Below are 19,098 nucleotides of genomic sequence, written 5' to 3'. Positions count from 1 at the left end.
TGCTTTATTGATAACATGACCGTATTATAATGTTTTATTTGTTCCTTCCTCAGATTCGATGAACTGGTTGCCTCTATCCGGATTGCATAGGTATACCTCACCAATAGGCCAATTTTTCCTTTCCATTTCTTTTTCTCTTTCTTCTCCTAACATGTTCCTTTTTCCATACATCCTCCAATACAGATCCAATTCTAGCATATTTGCTGCCTGAGGCGAATATTAAAATGCTGCCCCCCCCCCCCAACGCTCCCTGTTAAGTAAATGCTGAAAACTTTACTAACAATTAACAACCCTACACACAGCTCCCTGACACTGTGTGACTGACTAGAGGTTCTGGGAGTCATTAGTGGCATCTAGTACCTTATAGATGACAATCTCTTCCATCAGTAGAACTTTATTCCGGGTTCTCCAATCCATGACGTATCACTGCTGAATTTACTGCCAGATGTCTTCAGCTCCGTGCAGCATCTCCACACGTCGTCCCTAAAAATACCACAGTCACTTACAGTATGAAGTCTCCTGGAAAACAACACTGTGCTCCTAAATAATATATACCACTCACAACACAACTGACCGCACTCTCCCCACATATAACACATCCCTTCATTTTATATATATATATATATATCAGTCTACTGGAATTATAGCATGCTAAGCACCAATCAATATACAACACCCCCAATTTATTATTACAGACCCCCCCAACATTTGGTTTACATGATGCAAAGTAATCTGTATCCTATAACTAATAAATATATAGCACCCCCTAATGAATATATATATATATATATATATAAAATACATTTATTTTTATATATCCCTGCTCTCATATATTTAAAGGCCTCGTTATTCACCACCCAATTAAATTATATACAGATCCCCTACAGCTTAAATAAAATCTTGCCCCACATATACAGCTCTCCATCTTAGTAATATTCTGTATCCCATATACATCCCCCCAGCTTAGTAATATACTGTACCCGATATACAGTCCCCTCCCAGCTTAGTAATATACTGTATCCCATATACAGCCTCCCAGCTTAGTGATATAGTGATATATAATATATAGCATCCCCCCAGTATAAAATAATTATGGCCCCAAATTCCCAAATAAAATATAGCATCCCCACCCTAGTATAAAATAATTATGGCCCCATATAATATATATAGAATCCCCCCAGTATAAAATAATTATAGCCCCAAATCCCCAAATAAAATATAGCATCCCCCCCTAGTATAAAATAATTATGGCCCCAAATAATATATGTAGCATCCCCCCCCTAGTATAAAATAATTATGGCCCCAAATAATATATGTAGCATCCCCCCCTAGTATAAAATAATTATGGCCCCAAATAATATATGTAGCACCCCCCCCCTAGTATAAAATAATTATGGCCCCAAATAATATATATGGCAACCCCCCCTAGTATAAAATAATTATGGCCCCAGATAATATATATGGCACCCCCCCTAGTATAAAATAATTATGGCCCCAAATAATACATATAGCATCCCCCCCCCCCCAGTATAAAATAATTATGGCCCCAAATAATACATATAGCATCCCCCCCTAGTATAAAATAATTATGGCCCCAAATAATACATATAGCATCCCCCCCCCCTAGTATAAAATAATTATGGCCCCAAATAATACATATAGCATCCCCCCCCCCTAGTATAAAATAATTATGGCCCCAAATAATATATATGGCACCCCCCCCCTAGTATAAAATAATTATGGCCCCAAATAATATATAAGGCACCCCCCCTAGTATAAAATAATTATGACCCCATATAATATATACAGCACCCCCCCCCCCTAGTATAAAATAATTATGGCCCCAAATAATACATATAGCACCCCCCCCCCTAGTATAAAATAATTATGGCCCCAATTAATATATATAGCACCCCCCCAGTATAAAATAATTACGGCCCCATATGATATCTATAGCACCCCCCCCCCCCAGTATTAAACGTTTTCTAGCCCTATATAGTACCCCCCCTCCCAGTATAACATGAAACCTTCCCACATTTAATTAAAGTACATGAAAAATAAGAAAATCATACTCACCTGCAGGCAGCTGCTCCCTCGCCACACGGCTCCGGTCTTCACAGAAGAGCCGCGGCTCCGCACAGTGACACAGGCGCGTGACGTCATGACGCCTGTGTCACTGCTTAGAACGGAGCGACGCAGCAGCCGGAAAGGCGCTGCGTCGCTCCGCATATAAATCGCGCCTGTGTCTTAAAGAGACAGGCGCGATTTATTATAGCTGGTGGGCGATTCGGGCGTTAATGGACGCCCGAATCGCCCACTTTAGAGCGGCAAATTTCGCTGCCCTTTACAGGGACCCGCATTCTGCGCCTGAGGCGAGATTTTCATCTCGCCTCATGGCAGATGCGGCCCTGCTCCAATACATCTATTACTTTGCACCCACATTCTCACAGCAACTCCATACTCACACTCCATTCTCCCAATTGTACACATAATATATATCCTCTCCATTACACCTTTACATTTTGTCCATCCATGTACCATACACTATTTCCTTCTTAGCATTATATACCCATCATCTCTCCAGTACATCCAGCTCATATCACTACAGACTTACATACTCTCTCATTCTTTTACACATTTACTTCTCTATCTTCCACCCTCTCAGCTTCATTCTACTTTCCCTTGGATGATCGCTAGGTGTTAGCTAATTTTACATCGCGATTCAACATGGAACGCATAGCCCTTCCTCCAGTGTTCATTCACTTCCAGGTTGCGTTCCAGGGTGACCTGCATCACCGGAATTTTCAGTGACCTACTTCTGGTCCGGCACTTCCGGTCCGGACGCCATATTATGCCACCGATCCATACAAATTCAGGCTTTTTTCCTCAGCAGTACTTTCTGCTTTTTCTACTGCCTCTCACCGCACAGCGTCTCAACATCATCCTCTTCCATACCTTGGAGTATACTTACCGGATTGCAAGTCCACCACCGATTATGTTTGGTCATTATTACACTTGTCCATCATTATACCTCGGATTGTGTGTGCTTATTATTATGTTTATGCTTTACTGGTATTGTAATCTCGTCTTCCAGTACCCCTGTTAAGACTGTCCTTGTGGGCCATCTGCCACTACAACGGACTATCCACTAATCATGTCCACCTATGTGCATGTTTCTCTAAGTCCGAATAAGATATAATCCTATTCTCATAAATTCATCATTGTGACTTTCAACATCCCTCTATGATGATATATACCATATGTATATACTACACTGTATGTTTCCCTTTGTATTATACCCTTTGTCTATGTAAATTATATCATTGTGCTCCACGAGCATTTGTGCAGTGAGCACGACATGCTATTACAGTTAGAGGTCTTGTGGAGTCCATCTGTGACTAGTGAGTGCAGATTTGACTGGACAAAGGAGATTTACAAAATATTTAGTAGCTGGGCTTTTTCAAACATTAATAAAGACATTTTAAAAATGTTTTATTGCAATAACAAGCTTTTATTGTTACATATGAAAGAGCTTACATGTTTAAACCATTGTCAGTTAATAATTCCAAACGTTAGATGCAAAAAGTAGCAATCACCATTTAAAAGAAAGAGAGAGGAGCCGTGGTGTTTCATAAGGCCTCCTCTCTCCTGTGGTCTGTCTGTATTTTCTTTTATGGAAGATGATATACAAAAAAATTCTTTTTAATTAGTGCTGTTAACTTTTGGATGTGTTTTCCCTTTGTTAGATGAGCACTACCAAACTTTTTATGTGGCCTTTTTCTACATGCATGTGTTCTGGTAGTTGATCAATTTATCACAATGGCCCACATTTACTAAGGCCCTTGTGCCAGTTTTCTGACAGACTTTGCACATTCTTTCTAGTGCAAACCACTCGCACATGTATTTAAGAAGTGTCACATTTGTTGGGTGCGACTCATTTGTGTCTCGGCTGCACTATACCTGACGCAACACAAATTTCTGCACATAAAGGGGTGTTGCGCACCACATTTATTATGCATAGTCCGACAGAAGTGTGTCGCACACCCTATGTTATGGGTGCACCCTGCTCTGTCGGAGCAGTTTAGGGAGCACCAGATTCTTGATGAACTGGCCCCACAAATTCTGCAGTTTACACTGTTTTTGATAAATGTAAGCAAATATTTTTTTTTTAAATTGCATTTTAAAATAATCACAAAATAAAGAAATAAAGTACATTGAACAAATAAGTAATGAAATAATCTTCATGGGTTTAAACATTTGTAGGATTTAAACAGTTTAATGCTCACTGACATAATTCCTGCTGCATGTCTATTCATGCTTTTAATTTTATTACTGTTTTACTCTGTTTCTAATAATTAAAATCCATTGTAGATATGAAAAGGAAGTGTTAAAATACCTTTAAATGTACAGCAAATATAAAAATAAAAAGGTTTAATAGGTAACTCGTATAGATATCTGACTATACATAACTACTGAGGGTTAACGCCGTTCCATTTCATTGTCACTAAATTGCACAACATAGTATTGATGCATATTTTGATAATATTTAGGAAAAGTTAAAAGGGATCTTAATGTTATGACAAAGCAATATGTGTCAAGATGGTAAAATGAACTAAGTATATTCAAATATACATATTGAATTTTTTCATGCCTATTCACATCAGCTGGACATGTCATGCAGAGTTTGCCTTCTCCATGTCAAATTAAGCAGTATCATTTTTGAGGTCGTCTTTGCAATTTGATAAGGGGGGGCATTGAAGAAGTAAAACAGATGATCTAGTTGAAGATCCAGTTCAGTAATATGGAGCATCACAGAATCTCTGTGTTAATATTATGGAAGAAGGCATTGGTATGATACCACCATGATTTTATATGGATTCTCCTTATATGTAAAACACACATTTTTCTATGCAGTCCTACACTAGATAAACTGCCAAGCAGCCATTGGAATCGGTCTCAAGAATGATTCGGACACAACATCAGTTTTTCAGGATGAAATTTAAAAAAATACATCAGCCGGGAGAATTGTGAAATCAAAAGGGAATCCATTAGACACTCACCATATCTCCAGTTAACCACATGGGCCCCAACACAATCTACCGCAGCCTTGTATAAGTGAATATCCAAATTTAAACTTATATGGATCAATACTCATAATATATACTAAGGGGAAAGGGTACATCCCTGATGTTTTCCATTATTTGTTTTAACAGGCAGGAGGTGATATGTGAAAATTTAGTACTAGTCCTAGGGACAAGTAGAGTACGAGAAGCTCAGTAAGGAAACAGCCGCTAAGGTTTGCACAGTGGAAAATAAGAAGTCCAACCTCAGGTGACCGAAGTTTGGAATCCAAACTTAGGAGCAGAACCTTATCTTCTGTATTGTTAGGAAATTCTATTTACTGTAGGAGACAAAGCCAACCTGATCCTTGTGAATTGGTTGAGGTAACCAGAGTGACAGTCCGTTGGCCAACCGTTTAATAAAGATCTTTAGTTCAGCATTGAGAACTGCAATTGGCCTGTAATCCCTAACTCAATTGCTAAGACAAGGTAATTGGGTTGAAAAATAGACTTTCTAAAAGACATATTTGCAATCCATGGTAACTTAATCATATAAAAAAAATAAATAAAAGGGAACCTATTTTGACTGACCCTCATAGATATATAAACACCAAATTAAGAGATTTTAACATCACAAACAGCAGGCTGCATGAAAGAACCCTGTATCTGCTTGTCTGTACATTTTTACAAAGTTCTTTACAGATAGTGGGCTGTAGTCAATGACAGCTTTAGATCCTGTGAGGCAATTTTTCTTTTAGAATTTCATTTATATTTCTCTCTTCAAAAATGTAATAAAACATTACAATGGCAGATAGTCTAGCTTGTCTGCCATGTTTGAAAAAACAGCCTCCCAATACTGTAACTTTAAATATTCTTATTCTGCTGCCTGGTGTTTGAATGGAATCTTATATGTTTCCATTAAATATTTTAAAGCTCACTCTCTTGCTTAAAGGGTTCCTTTAAGGAGACACGTGCCATTATGTGTGGTGCCACATAATCATCCTCTGACCCATGTAGGATTCCTTCTCTACTATCATCCATCAAAGGGACATGCTCTCCATTTACTTGTCTTGTTTGATTCTTTACTTCAGTAGATTGTTCCTCAGGTAATTGTTGTGCTTTACTAGATGTTGCCTTATCCAGGTATTTTCTAAGAGACTTAATTTCACTCTTTGGTGTCTGACTTCCTGGACTACCCCAATGTGTAGCCTCTTGGGTCTCATGTTGAAAATGTAATACTCTTGTTGAGGCTTCATTATGCAAGGATCTGGAAAAAACTAGAAATAGCCAGTAAGGTAAGATGGATTTTATGACTTTTTAGTCTCATATGTGCACATAATTAAAGGTAAGTCAGGCTTCTAACTTGATTACATATGATGCAGAAATTCCTCATAATAACTATTATTATTGATCTTAACTTTTTGACTGACAGTGACTAATGAATGAGCATTAGTCAGTATGAGTGTATTGGATTTCTTTGCTATAGCTTATGGATATGAGTTAGGCTAGTAGGGAAAGATAGATCCAGGAATTATTGTGATTTCCATATTGAGAAATCATTTTTCTCCTATTATAGGATAATTGATAGGGGAATTTTGTTCCACCAGATGTTCCTCATTTTGTATGAATGGCTCTATTTTAGGCTACGTGTACGCGGTTATATATACAAACGGTCACACACAGGGAAAGGTTTATGGCTAGTGATGAGTGGACCTGATGTTTAGGTTCGGCATTCCGGTTCGGCCATGGGTAGCTGCTAGGGGCTTCAATGGGCGAACAGACAATCTGTTTCGAACCTGAATATCGGGTCCACTCATTTCTATTTGCGGCCTGTTTCAGATAGGAGGAGATGGCAGGTGCCCGCTTCTCTTATCTCCAAAGTAAAGGAGCAGCCATGCAGAAAATCGAGGCAAGAGTAAAAAGCCAAAATTAGTGTCTTAAAGAGGACCTGTCACCCAATTTATCGGCACTAGGAGCTGCTTACTAAAGTAAGCAGCTCCTAGTGCTTGATCAAACACCGCAGTGTTAGAGTGATAGCGTTACCAGAAACCTCCGGTAACGCTATCTAACACTGAGGCGGAGTACAATGTAATCATCGGACAGCTCACAAAGCTGTCCGATGTATTCATGAGGGGGCAGTCCAAGGCGCTGTCTCTTCCCCGGACCGTCCCGCTCACTCCATAGGCTGGCAGTGACTGCCGCGCGCTAGGCGGCAGTCACTGCCCCTAGCCACGCCCCCGCCCTCTCATGAATACATCGGACAGCTTTGCGAGCTGTCCGACAATTACACTGTACCCCGCCACAGTGTTAGATAGCATTTCCGGTAACGCTATCACTCTAACACTGGGGCGTTTGATCGAGCACTAGGAGCTGCTTACTTTAGTAAGCAGCTCCTAGTGGCGATAAATTGGGTGACAGGTCCTCTTTAATAAATCAACCTCAATGGGCTAGTTTTATAGTCTGTAAGGGTATGTGATATCAAACATGTTAAGGGTATTAATTTGTCTTTTCTTTTCACTTAATAGAAATTTTTCAATGGGAAAGTGGCGGACCTGAAAATGTATTTATTTTATACTATCAAAGTTTTTTTTTTCTTTTACCAATGCACTGCAATAATAATAGATTCAGTGCAATGACAGCACTAGTAAAGAATTGATAATCGCAAACACGTGGACTTTAGTTGTCTCTGGGCTGCCATAACAATGCATTGGTGCTTCTCATTAATGCATGAGGTCATGTCTACCCTTTTTCATTCCATAATCCCTTAGACTTCACAGTCGGTACAGTCTTATACTACTAGATATTGGAAGACTGTATTACCTTACATAATAGATTAGATTGAGAAACCGATCCATCAAGTCAAACCTAGCTATTGCCAATTAACCCATATTGAAAGAAAAAAAATCAGCATTCCAACTCACGAATTTAGTCCCCACAACACGTGATTCATGTATTTTTACTTCCAAAAGTACAAGAGTCATTGATATGAAATGCTCCAATGATTTTAATAATTTACCTCTTACTGCTTGGAAATCATCGCCCTCTTTTGATTTGTCTTTTGCAAATTGACTCATGGATGGGAAAATTATAAGAGAAAAAGACAATAGTAATACCTGCAAGTAAAGAAATAACTTAGAGATAAGAATTTAAAGATAAGTATAAATTAGAACTAATAATGTATATGTCAAAATCATTTAAAAATAAGCGCAATCTTGACATTTTTGTGTAGGTTTTTGACAATACTATTTGGCCTCAATTTACTTATGCATTCTTAAGGCATGATATAATTATACCACTAAATATCTTTAGTCTTAACGTTAACATATACTCCTGTTTACTTATGTTTTCCCTGTTTTCACTATATATTGCTCCATTATCAGAAATTGGTTTCAATGTATTAGAAGATTTTCTTTCATACCAACTAAGTAATAGGAATGGGGTACTATTTACCATAGAAGAAGTTGCTTTCCTAAGATATGGTATCAAAAGACTGAGTAGCCAAGTATGCAAGCCTTACTGACTAGAAAAGTACAAGTCATTAGCCCACATTTACTAAGGGCCATGTGCCAGTTTTCTGTAAAATTTTGCCTGTTCTTTTCAGTGAAAATTGCTTTCACAGGTATTTAAGAAGTGTCTGAGACACATTTGTGGCGCATGCGACACTTAGTGGCGTGCCCTGCGTTATACACAGTTTGCACTACTCATTGTAAATGTGCCCCATTGTTCTAAACAGCAGAACTGCAAAAGTTCTATGGTACTGGAACCCCCTCAATCATTCTTGTTACCACAAAGTTAAAAAAAAATATCAGTGTAACATTAACATCACACCTCACTAAATACCTATTACAAACCCTGCAAACTTTCCCGTACCTTTATGTGTCTTTCATAAAATTTGAAAGAAGTCCATATGATTTTTCTTAAGTAACATCCTCATCCTCCAAACTTCTTTAATCTTGTGCATGGTGATCCCAATCTTGTCTGTAACTTATTTTTATGAAGCTGCCGAGGCAGAATTCTGAATAACATGAGTAATTTCGGTATGCCAAACACTCAGGGGCCCTCCTTCTAGGTTTGTCATGTATAGTGTTTACAAAGGTTCGATTTTGTGCTACAGTTTGTTGCATATATTGTTATATCTACTTCATATATAAAACAAACATAGGAAATTGCAGTTTAAATTAGAAATATTACTCACAGCTACACATGTTCCTGTTTGAGCAGTCTTCCCTGCAGTCTGAGAGACCAATGCTTGAAGTTTGCGCAGTTGTTCAAGGAGAGACCTTTATAGATAACCAACAATGTTAAATCAGTTTATACCCTACAACCTATCAAGGTATCTTTCATTGCCTCCTGTACAAAATGGGAAATTTGCTCTGCAGACCTAAACAAATGCCTATTGATGTTATCCAAGCATCAAAACACACATGTGAAATTACGGTTTCTTGATAGCCTGAGCCTCAGTGAGAACAAAAACATTTAATGGAGAATGGTCAGAGTTAGAGATGGGCGAATTTGTCAAAATTCAATTCAACCAGGTTTGCCGTATTTTTCGAAAAAATTTGATTTGACCCGAATCGAATCATGTCGGATCACGTTAAAAAACAGGTATTTCCTGGCTGCAGAGAGCCTATAGGGTGTTGTAGAATGTTGTGGCATGCTTAAATATGCATAGGGAGCGTGGTTTGGTCTTCAAACAATGCTGTGTTTTAGTATGACACGCACATGACAGCCGCCGCTCTTAGAATCGCTTCACTCTTCAATTCCATGGGCACTTACAGGGGCCAACTTGACCACATAAGTGAAGCAGGAATGCAGCCTGACAAGGTAACTTCTGTGTTAGCTCAAAAGGACTGAGCTGAGGGCCAAGATCCCACTGTAACACTGACCTCAGATGATTCCATAGATTACAACAGAACCTGTTCTGTTAAACATGGATACATGTAGAAAAGAGTGGAGAGGGTGTCCACAATAATTTTGCATTGATGTCACTGATCATTTTGCCCTCATTTTCATCCGTCAGTGTCCGCTTTCGGTCATTAATCCATCAGTATTGCTAAAGCCAAAAACAAACAGGAATGGATCCAAGACAGAGATGACCAGTAAATGGGATATTTGCATGTCCTCTTTGTTCTGTATCCACTCCTGCTTTTGACTATCAATCCTTTTCATTCATTCTGACAGATGAAATGAAGGAGAAAACCAAACATAGAGGCAACGTCATAGAGTGGTGAAGGGTGAAAACAGCATTATGGAAATCAGGGAGACAGTAGTTAGTTGGCAGCGTCATGAGTAGGCCGCAGAGTGGCTCAATGACAAATTATGGAGGTGGCAGCAACATGGTAGGCCACAGAGTGGAACAATGACAGCCTATGTAGTGAGAGGCTGTTCTGCCGCTGCAACAGAGGGCGTGCTTGGTTTTGTAAGAATGGCTGAAGTGCATGCACAATTTCATGGCTATTTTTAGAATGTCTTGCAGATGAGTGGAAGACTTCAGGAACCTGTTGACAACCAGATTGAACATGTGTGCCTTGCAGGACACATAGACCATCACTCCTCGGTGCAGCACGGACACCATGTTCCTCCCATTGTCTTGATTGATTTCTTCTTGCATGACGCGGAGCAGTTCCTCCCCTGTGTGACTTTGTTCGCCCAGGCAAACCAGTTGTAGAACTGCGTGACACCGCTGTGCCCTGCACATGTGGTATGATGGAGCAGCACTTAGACTTGTGGAGGCTGAGGTGGTAGTGGAGGAGGAGGCGGACATTGGCATCTGGACACTGACATCTGGATATTGATATCTCGACCGGGAGATGATGTCAAAGACAAACAGCAGAGGTGCTGGATCCTCGACTTGCTGAAAATGGCATGTCTGCCACTAGGTGCTGCTGCTGTTGTTGCTGTGGCGGCAGGATGGACCACCACATCTGAGCCACGTTTCTCCCAGGCCATTGGATGGTGACGCTGCATGTGTTGACACAGGGCCGTGGTGCCAACGTTTAGTTTATCTTTTGTTTGTCTTCCAGAAGAAATATAGATATGTGTAGGCTGACACTTCTAATGTACTGCAAGACATGGTTATTGCAGTGCATTAGTATGAACTAATTGAAAATTAATAAAAGTGAAAAATAAAATTCATAAAAATGTCGGAAAAAGCTTCTAACACATATAAAACAATAAATAATTTTAAAAAAGTGAAAAAACCACAACATGTTAGGTATCACTGCGTTCCAAAATATCCAATCTACGAAGATATAAATACAGTTATTCCTGGCGGTGAACCCCGTAACGGAAAAATGCGCTCAAGTGTTAAAATCGCCACTTTTTTGTCGTTTTGCAACACTTATAAAACATAATAAAAAGTGATTTAAAGCTCGCACAGCCCCCAAAATGGTAACAATGAAAACGTAAGCTTGTCCCGGAAAAATGACACCTTAGCCAACTCTTATCCAAGTAAGAAAAAGTTATTGGAGTCACAATATGTTAAAGGTAATTATTTTCTGGGGTATATAAGTCTTTATATAGGTTTTGTTAGGTGTTAATAGATTTTACCAAATCTTAAATTTGGCATCCCTGTGATCGTACCAAACCAAAGGATATATTAGAGATGCCATTTGGAATGTACAGTGAAAGACTTAAAAATAGAGCCCACAAGAAAATGGAACATAAAATACTATCAATAGGAAGTACAATTTGTTTTGCAGAAAATAATCTTTCATACAGCTCTGTACATGGAAAAATAAAAAAGTTATTGATTTTTGAAAGTAGGGAGCGATAAACATAAAGTAAAATCGAAAACACCCATCAGTGGCATGGGGTTAATATGCCCTCCATATCACAAATTCTCCGGTATAAGGGTTCGTAGTACATGAGGCCACGTTCATACGTGACATTTTGGTTACGTTTGGAAATGTAATCCAAAGGCTCCACTAGTGATAACAAATTTTGGCAACACTGTGTCTCCAAAAAGTTAACTAAACGTAAAATAAATGCAATCTTACCTCAACATGTGATCGCAGGTGGAGCCTTTGGATTGTGTTTCAAAACCCAATCAAAATGCTATTTGTGAACGTGGCCCCAGGGGCTCTACAAACACGTCATGGTACCTGAAAACTATTCTGCTCTACAAAAGCTCAATGGCACTCCTTCCCTTCCGCGCCCCGCCAAGTGCCCTGACATCCACTTATGGGGTGTCTTCTTGCTTGGGAAAACTGCACAATATAATCCTAGATGCATTTTCTACTTTTATTTTTATTATTTTTCATAATTTTCATGTATTAATGATAAATATTAGTGAATTCCAAATCAATTTGTTTGAATATTTGTAAAATACATAAAGGGTTAACAAGCTTCCTACTTGCTGCTCGATTTGTGATCTTTCTAGCGTTGCAATAAATCAAAAGGACACTTCTAAAATGATGCCAACACAAAGTTAAGATATGGTAAATTTAAAGGGGTATTCCGGGAAGGTCTGACACAAAAACCCATGATGATACAAATAAATGAGTACAACAATACTCAATGTCATTAGTCACAAAATGGAGCTTAAATAGTTTGATTTTTATGATTTATAAAATTTATGGCCTCTCTAAAGTAGATGGAGTTATCAATAAGATGGCCGCCACTGGAAACTACAAGTTCCATGATCCTTTAGTTCTCAGTAACTCCTCCTCCCTCTTATGCTTTGCTCCCAGCGATGATCTAACAGACTGTCCAACTCTGTTACCATAGAAATGATGTGTAACTGCCATCCCTGTACATCACCACAACACTAACCATACTGGATGCACTGCAACCAACCGACTACAGCCAAACGTAGTGGTGATCACATGACCTGCTCAGGCAGGTGCAGGACATGTGATGTGGACATGTGACCAGCGGCCATCTTCTGTCCTGTGTATGCTCTGCCACGGACCGCGCGGAGGAAATTAACGGACTGATTAAAGGGCCAGTAGCATTTTAATTCTTCATTACAGTCTATGTCATCAGCATTTTCTGCTAATGGGAGCAAAATTTTAAATAACAACTAATTACACATTAGCTTATATTTTGAGTACCCATTTGCATATGGATTATGCTTATTCCTGGAATACCCCTTTAAGTTAGTAACTAATCAGTTTGAAAAACAGAACATTTTGAAGTTTGAACATAGAAAATTTCTTCAAAAATGTTCAAAATTTGTTCAAATTCACCTTTTTCATAAATAACCGTTAAATATATCATCCAAAAGTTCCCACAATTGGGTAAGTTAAAGTGTTCTAAAGTTATAACCGGATAAAATGACACTTGCTGGTTTTGCTAATTAGGCCTTGGTCATCAAGGCGCAAATGAGCTTCGTCACTATGGGGTTAATGGTACTTTGTGTTTGCTAACTGTGTAAGAAGGCTAATGGATGTTTAGAAAATACATGAAAACCCTTGCTCAAGTATGTTAGCACAGCTGAAAACAGTTTGGCTGATTAGAGAAGCTATAAAACCGATCTTCCTTTGAGCTGGTTGATAATCCGGAGCATCACATTTGTTTGTTCTATAAAACTCTCACAATAGCCAGAAAAAAAGAACTTTCATGTGAAATTCTATTCTTGTTTTTAAAAATGAAGGCCTTTCCATGTTTGATCTCTTCAGAGGAGATCAAATAGTCTCTAACTAGAGTAGAAAGAGAAGTGGGAGGACCCACTGCAGAACTAAGCAACAAGTACATTAGAGTCTCTAGTCTGAGAAACCGACACCTCACATGTCCTCAGCTGGCAGTTTCATTAAATAGTACCTGCCAAACGCCAATGTCATCCTCTAGAGCAGTGTTGGCGAACCTATGGCACTGGTGCCAGAGGCGGCACTCGGAGCCCTCTCTGTGGGCACCCACGCCATCACCCCAGAATGAAGTTCACCAGACAGAACTCAAAGAATCTTCCTGCAGAACCTTCCTATAACGGTAGATGAATTTGCCCTCCTCCTTTCAACTGCGTTGGTGTCCTTGGGAGGCTGAAGGATTGAAAGTTGTCAATGAACAAGGCGAAATACATTACTGCTTAAAGTGCTGCGCTGGCACTTTGCAATAAATAAGTGGCTTTTGGTTGAAGTTTGGGCACTCAGGCTCTAAAAGGTTCGCCATCACTGCTCTAGAGTGAAGAGGCGACTCCAGGATGCTAGCCTTCAGGGCAGAGTGCCAAAGAAAAAGATTGAAACTGCCTAACAAAAGGCAAAGATTAACCCCTTAATGACCTGGCCCTTTTCTGTTTTTACATTTCCATGTTTTACTCCCCACCTACAAAAATTATTTTTCCATGTAAAGAGCTGTGTGAAAGCATGTTTTCTGCATAACAAATTGCACTTCATAGTGACGGTATTTAATATTCCATGCTGTGTACTGGAATGAGAGAAAAAAATCTAAATGCAGTGAAATTGGTGAAAAAAAAATGCATTTTCTTGTGGGCTTGAATTCTACGTCTTTCACTATGCGTGTCACTTGACATGTCTTCTTCATTCTTTGGGTCGGTGCTTTCACGAGGATATAAAATGTATATAGGTTTTATAATGTTTTCATATATTTACAAAAATTAAAACCTTCTGTACAAAAAACTATTCATTAATTTTGGCATCTTCTGGCGCTAATAAATGTTTCATACTTCTGTGTAAGCTGTGGGTGGTGTCATTTTTTTATGACTTGATAATGTTTTCAATGCTAGCAAGGCCATTTTATAAATTTTTCAGTTACGGGGTTAAACACATTGTAAAACCGTTATTATATTTTGATAGATCCAACATTTAAGGACATGGTGATACCTAACATGTTTATGACTTTTACTGTTTATTTATATTTACTGTATATGCTTGAGTATAAACCGAGGCACCTAATTTTAACACCAAAAACTGGTAAAACCTGTTAACTTGAGTATAAGCCTAGGGTGGGAAATGTATTGGTCACAGCATCCCGAGTTTATAGCTAGCAAGCCCCCAGTAGTATATAGCCAGCCAGCCCCAGCGGTATATAGCCAGCCAGCCCCCAGTGGTATATAGCCAGCCAGCCGCAATTAGTATACAGCTAGCCCCCTGCAGTAGATAGCCAGCCAGCCCCCTGTAGTATATAGCCAGCCCACCCCCTGTAGTATATAGCCAACCACATGTATGTATAGCCAGCTAGCCCCTGTAGCATATAGCTTTCCCCCTGTAGTATATAGCCAGCCCCCTGTACTATGTATCCAGCCCCCTATAGTATATAGCTCGCCGTCCCCTGTAGTCTATAGCCAGCCCCCTGTAGTCTATAGTCAGCTCCCCTGTAATCTATAGTCAGCCCCCCTGTAGTCTATAGCCAGCCCCCCTGTAATCTATAGCCAGCCCCCCTGTAGTCTATAGCCAGCCCCATTGTAGTCTATAGCTAGCCGCCCTGTAGTCTATAGCCAGCCCCCTGTAATATTTAGCCAGCCCCCTTTAGCTAGCATCCTTTAGTACATAGCCAGTATCCTTTAGTATATAGCCAGCCAGTCATGTGTAGTATCTAGCCAGCCCCCAGTGTACCCAGCAGATAAAAAAAATAAACTCACCATTCCGACGCTCCAGCCAGCTTCTGTTCTTTCTTCATGTGCGCCGCCGTCATCTCCAGGTCAGCGACAGGTCAGTGCACACAGCACAGCCGTCGCACAAACTATGATGTCAGCACTGGCTGGACATGTTAGCCGGCACACATGAAGAAAGGGGCATCATCATCATGGGCACCATTCCGGGGCATCGAAAGGGTAATTTACATTTTTAGTTTTTTTAATTTATTTTTTTACTATTTTAATTTTAAATACTACATTAACCATAGGTTGTCTGATCGATCCTACCATATATGTATATGGGGATTTTACACATCATCTATTACAAAGTGCAAATCACATATTGTAATATACGGGTTAAAATCAGACATCCTCGGGTCTTTGTATGACCTGAGACTGTCATAGTAATTGTTGGCCCCCCCATAACTTTACAGGGGGTGGCAATCAAATCCAACATGGCGGCGCCTACACACTGCTTTGCATGGGGCATTTATAGGGTTAACACCCGCAATATGCAGAAAACACCCTGTATGGAGAGGGCTCAGCTCCTGAGGCCATTCGATACAGCGGGAGCTAACGTGTGACATACAGATATGAAACACGTCAGTAAGGGGTGAATATGGGCAAAAAACACAGACATTGGAAAGAGGAAGATTGAAAAAAAAAGTTTGAGGTGTTTGAATCACACAGAAGAACATATGTGAGACTGAGAACAACTGAAAAGATGCTGGAAGAATGCCTGACACCATCTGTCAAGCATAGTGGAGGTAATGTGGTGGTCTGAGTTGTTTTTGTGCTGGTTAAGTGGGAGCAGGGGCGCATCACCCAGAAGGCAACTTGAGAAAGTTGCCTCGGGTGGCAGTACTGCTGCATGATGCAGGGGGCGGCAACTTGGAGCAGTGCTGCCTTCCCCTCCAAAACACAAAATCCTCACCTTCAGCTTCTTCTCCCTGCGGTTCCATCTTCTTTCCGGCTTCAAAGCACTAATTATGACGTTACACGTTGTCGGGGCCGGGTGACGTCATAGTGGGGCTCCACTTTAGACATTACAATAAAGGGGGGCTGCATTGTGGAAATTACATTAAGGGGGGCTCTGCAGGGGGCATTACATTAAAGGGGTGCTCTACAGGGGACATTATATTAAAGGAGGACTCTTCATGGGAGATTACATTAAAGGGGGGGACTCTGCAAGGGACATTACTTTAAAGGGGGGCTCTGAAGGAGACATTACATTAAAGGGGGCACTGCAGGGGACATTACATTCAAAGAGGGTTCTGCAGGGGACATTACATTAAAGGGGGGCTCTCCAGGGGATGTTTCATTAAAGGGGGGCTCCGCTGTAGACATAACATTAAAGGGGGTTCTGCAGTAGACATTTCATTAAAGGGATGTTCTGCAGTAGACATTTCATTAAAGGGGTGCTCTGCAGTAGACATTACATTAAAGGGGGGACTCTGCTGTGGACATTACAATAAAGGAGGGTTCTGCAGTGGACATTTCGTTAAAGGGGGGCTCTGCTGTGGACATTACATTAAAGGAGGGTTCTGCAGTGGACATTTTCATTAAAGGGGGGCTCTGCTGTGGACATTACATTAAAGGAGGGCTCTGCTGTGGACATTTTATAAAACAGGGGCTCTCCAGTGGACACTTCATTAAATGGACATTCTATTCAGTGGACATTTTATTAATGAGTAGCGGCTATATTTCCCTCACTAGGCTTATACTCCAGTCAATAAGTTTTTCCATTTTTCTTGTGCTATAATTAGGCGCCTAGGCTTATACTTATACAGTATGTATAGTTTTTTCCTCATAGCAAAGGTGTGTATTATAAGGCTCTGCAGCAGAATACAGAATTTGCAGTTTGTCCTGTTGGCTAAATGTTTCTTTCATATTATAACAAAGTTATTAATGTAATAATGTAATGTAATATTCATAGAAAAAATGTACCACTTACATGTTGTGTTTCTCCAGCAGTAGAACTTTACGTTGCAGTTCTTGATTCTGTGCTGTACAAGCAGACATCCTATGAGATATAGATGTAAAATTTTCCTCAGTTACTTTTATATTACACTTGTTAAAATGGTAACAACTGCATTCAAATATCTGATCATATGAAGTTACAGTATGCCTTCATGGAGGTTGTGGTGGAGAAGAAGTCCGTGGAGGCATGCTGTGATTTTTTGTGATCAAATATGTGCATGGGGTACAACTTGCTAATGTTAGGAGGCTAAAGGATCTAGGTGACATCTCGGTGACATCATCTTGGTCACATGGCATGCATTGCTTATGTTTAGAATGCATGGGGTGGAGCTTCTGCATTCAAGGTTATAAAGTTGATTCTATGGGGATCAGAGGAAAACTATTTTTCGCTAAAAGAAGTGTGTCAGTTAGTTAATAGGACTCTATGGAAACCTCTCACTGGCTGTACTCGTGAAAATTAAGTAAAATTTTTTTTTTAAATAATCTGACAACAGGGAATCTGCTGACAGCTGCCTATGCAGCAGTTGAGGCAGCCAAGAAGGGGGCAAGAGTAAAAATTATGAAAATACTGCCATCCAAGGTTTACTCCCCACATAGTGAAGGCAACAAGGGACACTTATATTAAGCATCTAGATGTGACGAGTATTTACACAGCATATATACATGTGCAACCCTTGTATTAAAAATGATTCATTACATAACCATTTTTCAGTACACTGCCTTTTTCATTTTAAATTTATTATACTATGGTACCACTACTAGTTACACATTAAGATATCATCGCATGTCCTTGAAATTTTCATCAAATCATGGCCAAACTGTAGAATTTTCCAACAATGTTAAAAAGAACACTACAAAAACATAATGCAATCACATGGCTTTAAAAAAGAAGACTTGCTTATGTCTATGAAACTGTAAAAAATAAATACCTGGTCTCGAGTCCCTCCATGTACTCTTTCTTCTTCTTTCTACTTTCTTGTGCTGACTGTTTGTTGCGTATTTTACGCCTAATTTTCTTAAGTATACGTTCCTCATACTGCAAAACAGCATTAAAAAACATTTTCAACTGTTAGCATTGCCATAAAGGAAGGGCATACAGCTGTATTTGTATTGAAAGGTGATCTATTGCAGAAATATTTTCTCTTCTTTCTATAGCAGTTAAGGAAAATGCTTCAGGAGAAACTACATGCTTACTCACCTTGGTGAGTGGTAGTTGGGGAGGCAATATTATTCCTTCCTTTGAAAGAAGTTTCTTTTCATCTTCTGTAAGAACCAGTTCACCACAGGTCCCGGAATTCCGACTATTTGATGAAAGGCTAGGCTGCTGCTTTTCAGAAAACATTCAAAAAGTATATGTAAAGGGCATTAAATACATAGTGTATTAAAGTTGAACTAAAGGTGTTCTTAAAGCGTAACTCAAAATTTGAAGCTAATTTTTAATTTCAGAAATTAATAGAGAAGGTGATAATAGTAAACTTTACAATATGCTTTATGAAGGAAAAAAAGCTTGTCTGTCACTAATTTTTT

The 19,098-nt window shown here is 39.5% G+C and overlaps 1 protein-coding gene across 2 annotated transcripts in view; it reads right to left on the bottom strand.

Moving 5' to 3' along the window:
* Window positions 1–4,005: 4,005 nt before the first annotated feature.
* CREB3L3 (cAMP responsive element binding protein 3 like 3) overlaps window positions 4,006–19,098 on the bottom strand; it is a 39,537-nt gene continuing 24,444 nt past the window's right edge. Inside the window, exons 5-10 of one of the 2 annotated variants that reach the window (XM_072113205.1) lie at window positions 18,770–18,898; window positions 18,501–18,607; window positions 17,546–17,614; window positions 9,256–9,340; window positions 8,077–8,173; window positions 4,006–6,337 (exon numbers count right to left, since the gene is read on the bottom strand). In XM_072113205.1, the coding sequence (XP_071969306.1) occupies window positions 5,988–6,337; window positions 8,077–8,173; window positions 9,256–9,340; window positions 17,546–17,614; window positions 18,501–18,607; window positions 18,770–18,898 (837 nt within the window). In that variant the 3' untranslated portion in view covers window positions 4,006–5,987. The remainder of the gene's footprint in view (window positions 6,338–8,076; window positions 8,174–9,255; window positions 9,341–17,545; window positions 17,615–18,500; window positions 18,608–18,769; window positions 18,899–19,098) is intronic. The other variant, XM_072113213.1, reaches the window with a different exon arrangement.

This window comes from Engystomops pustulosus, chromosome 1, assembly GCF_040894005.1.
Source record: "Engystomops pustulosus chromosome 1, aEngPut4.maternal, whole genome shotgun sequence".
Classification (NCBI taxonomy): Eukaryota; Metazoa; Chordata; class Amphibia; order Anura; family Leptodactylidae; genus Engystomops; species Engystomops pustulosus.
Note: the sequence above shows the minus strand (reverse complement) of the source record. Positions and strands in the feature narration are given on the sequence as shown.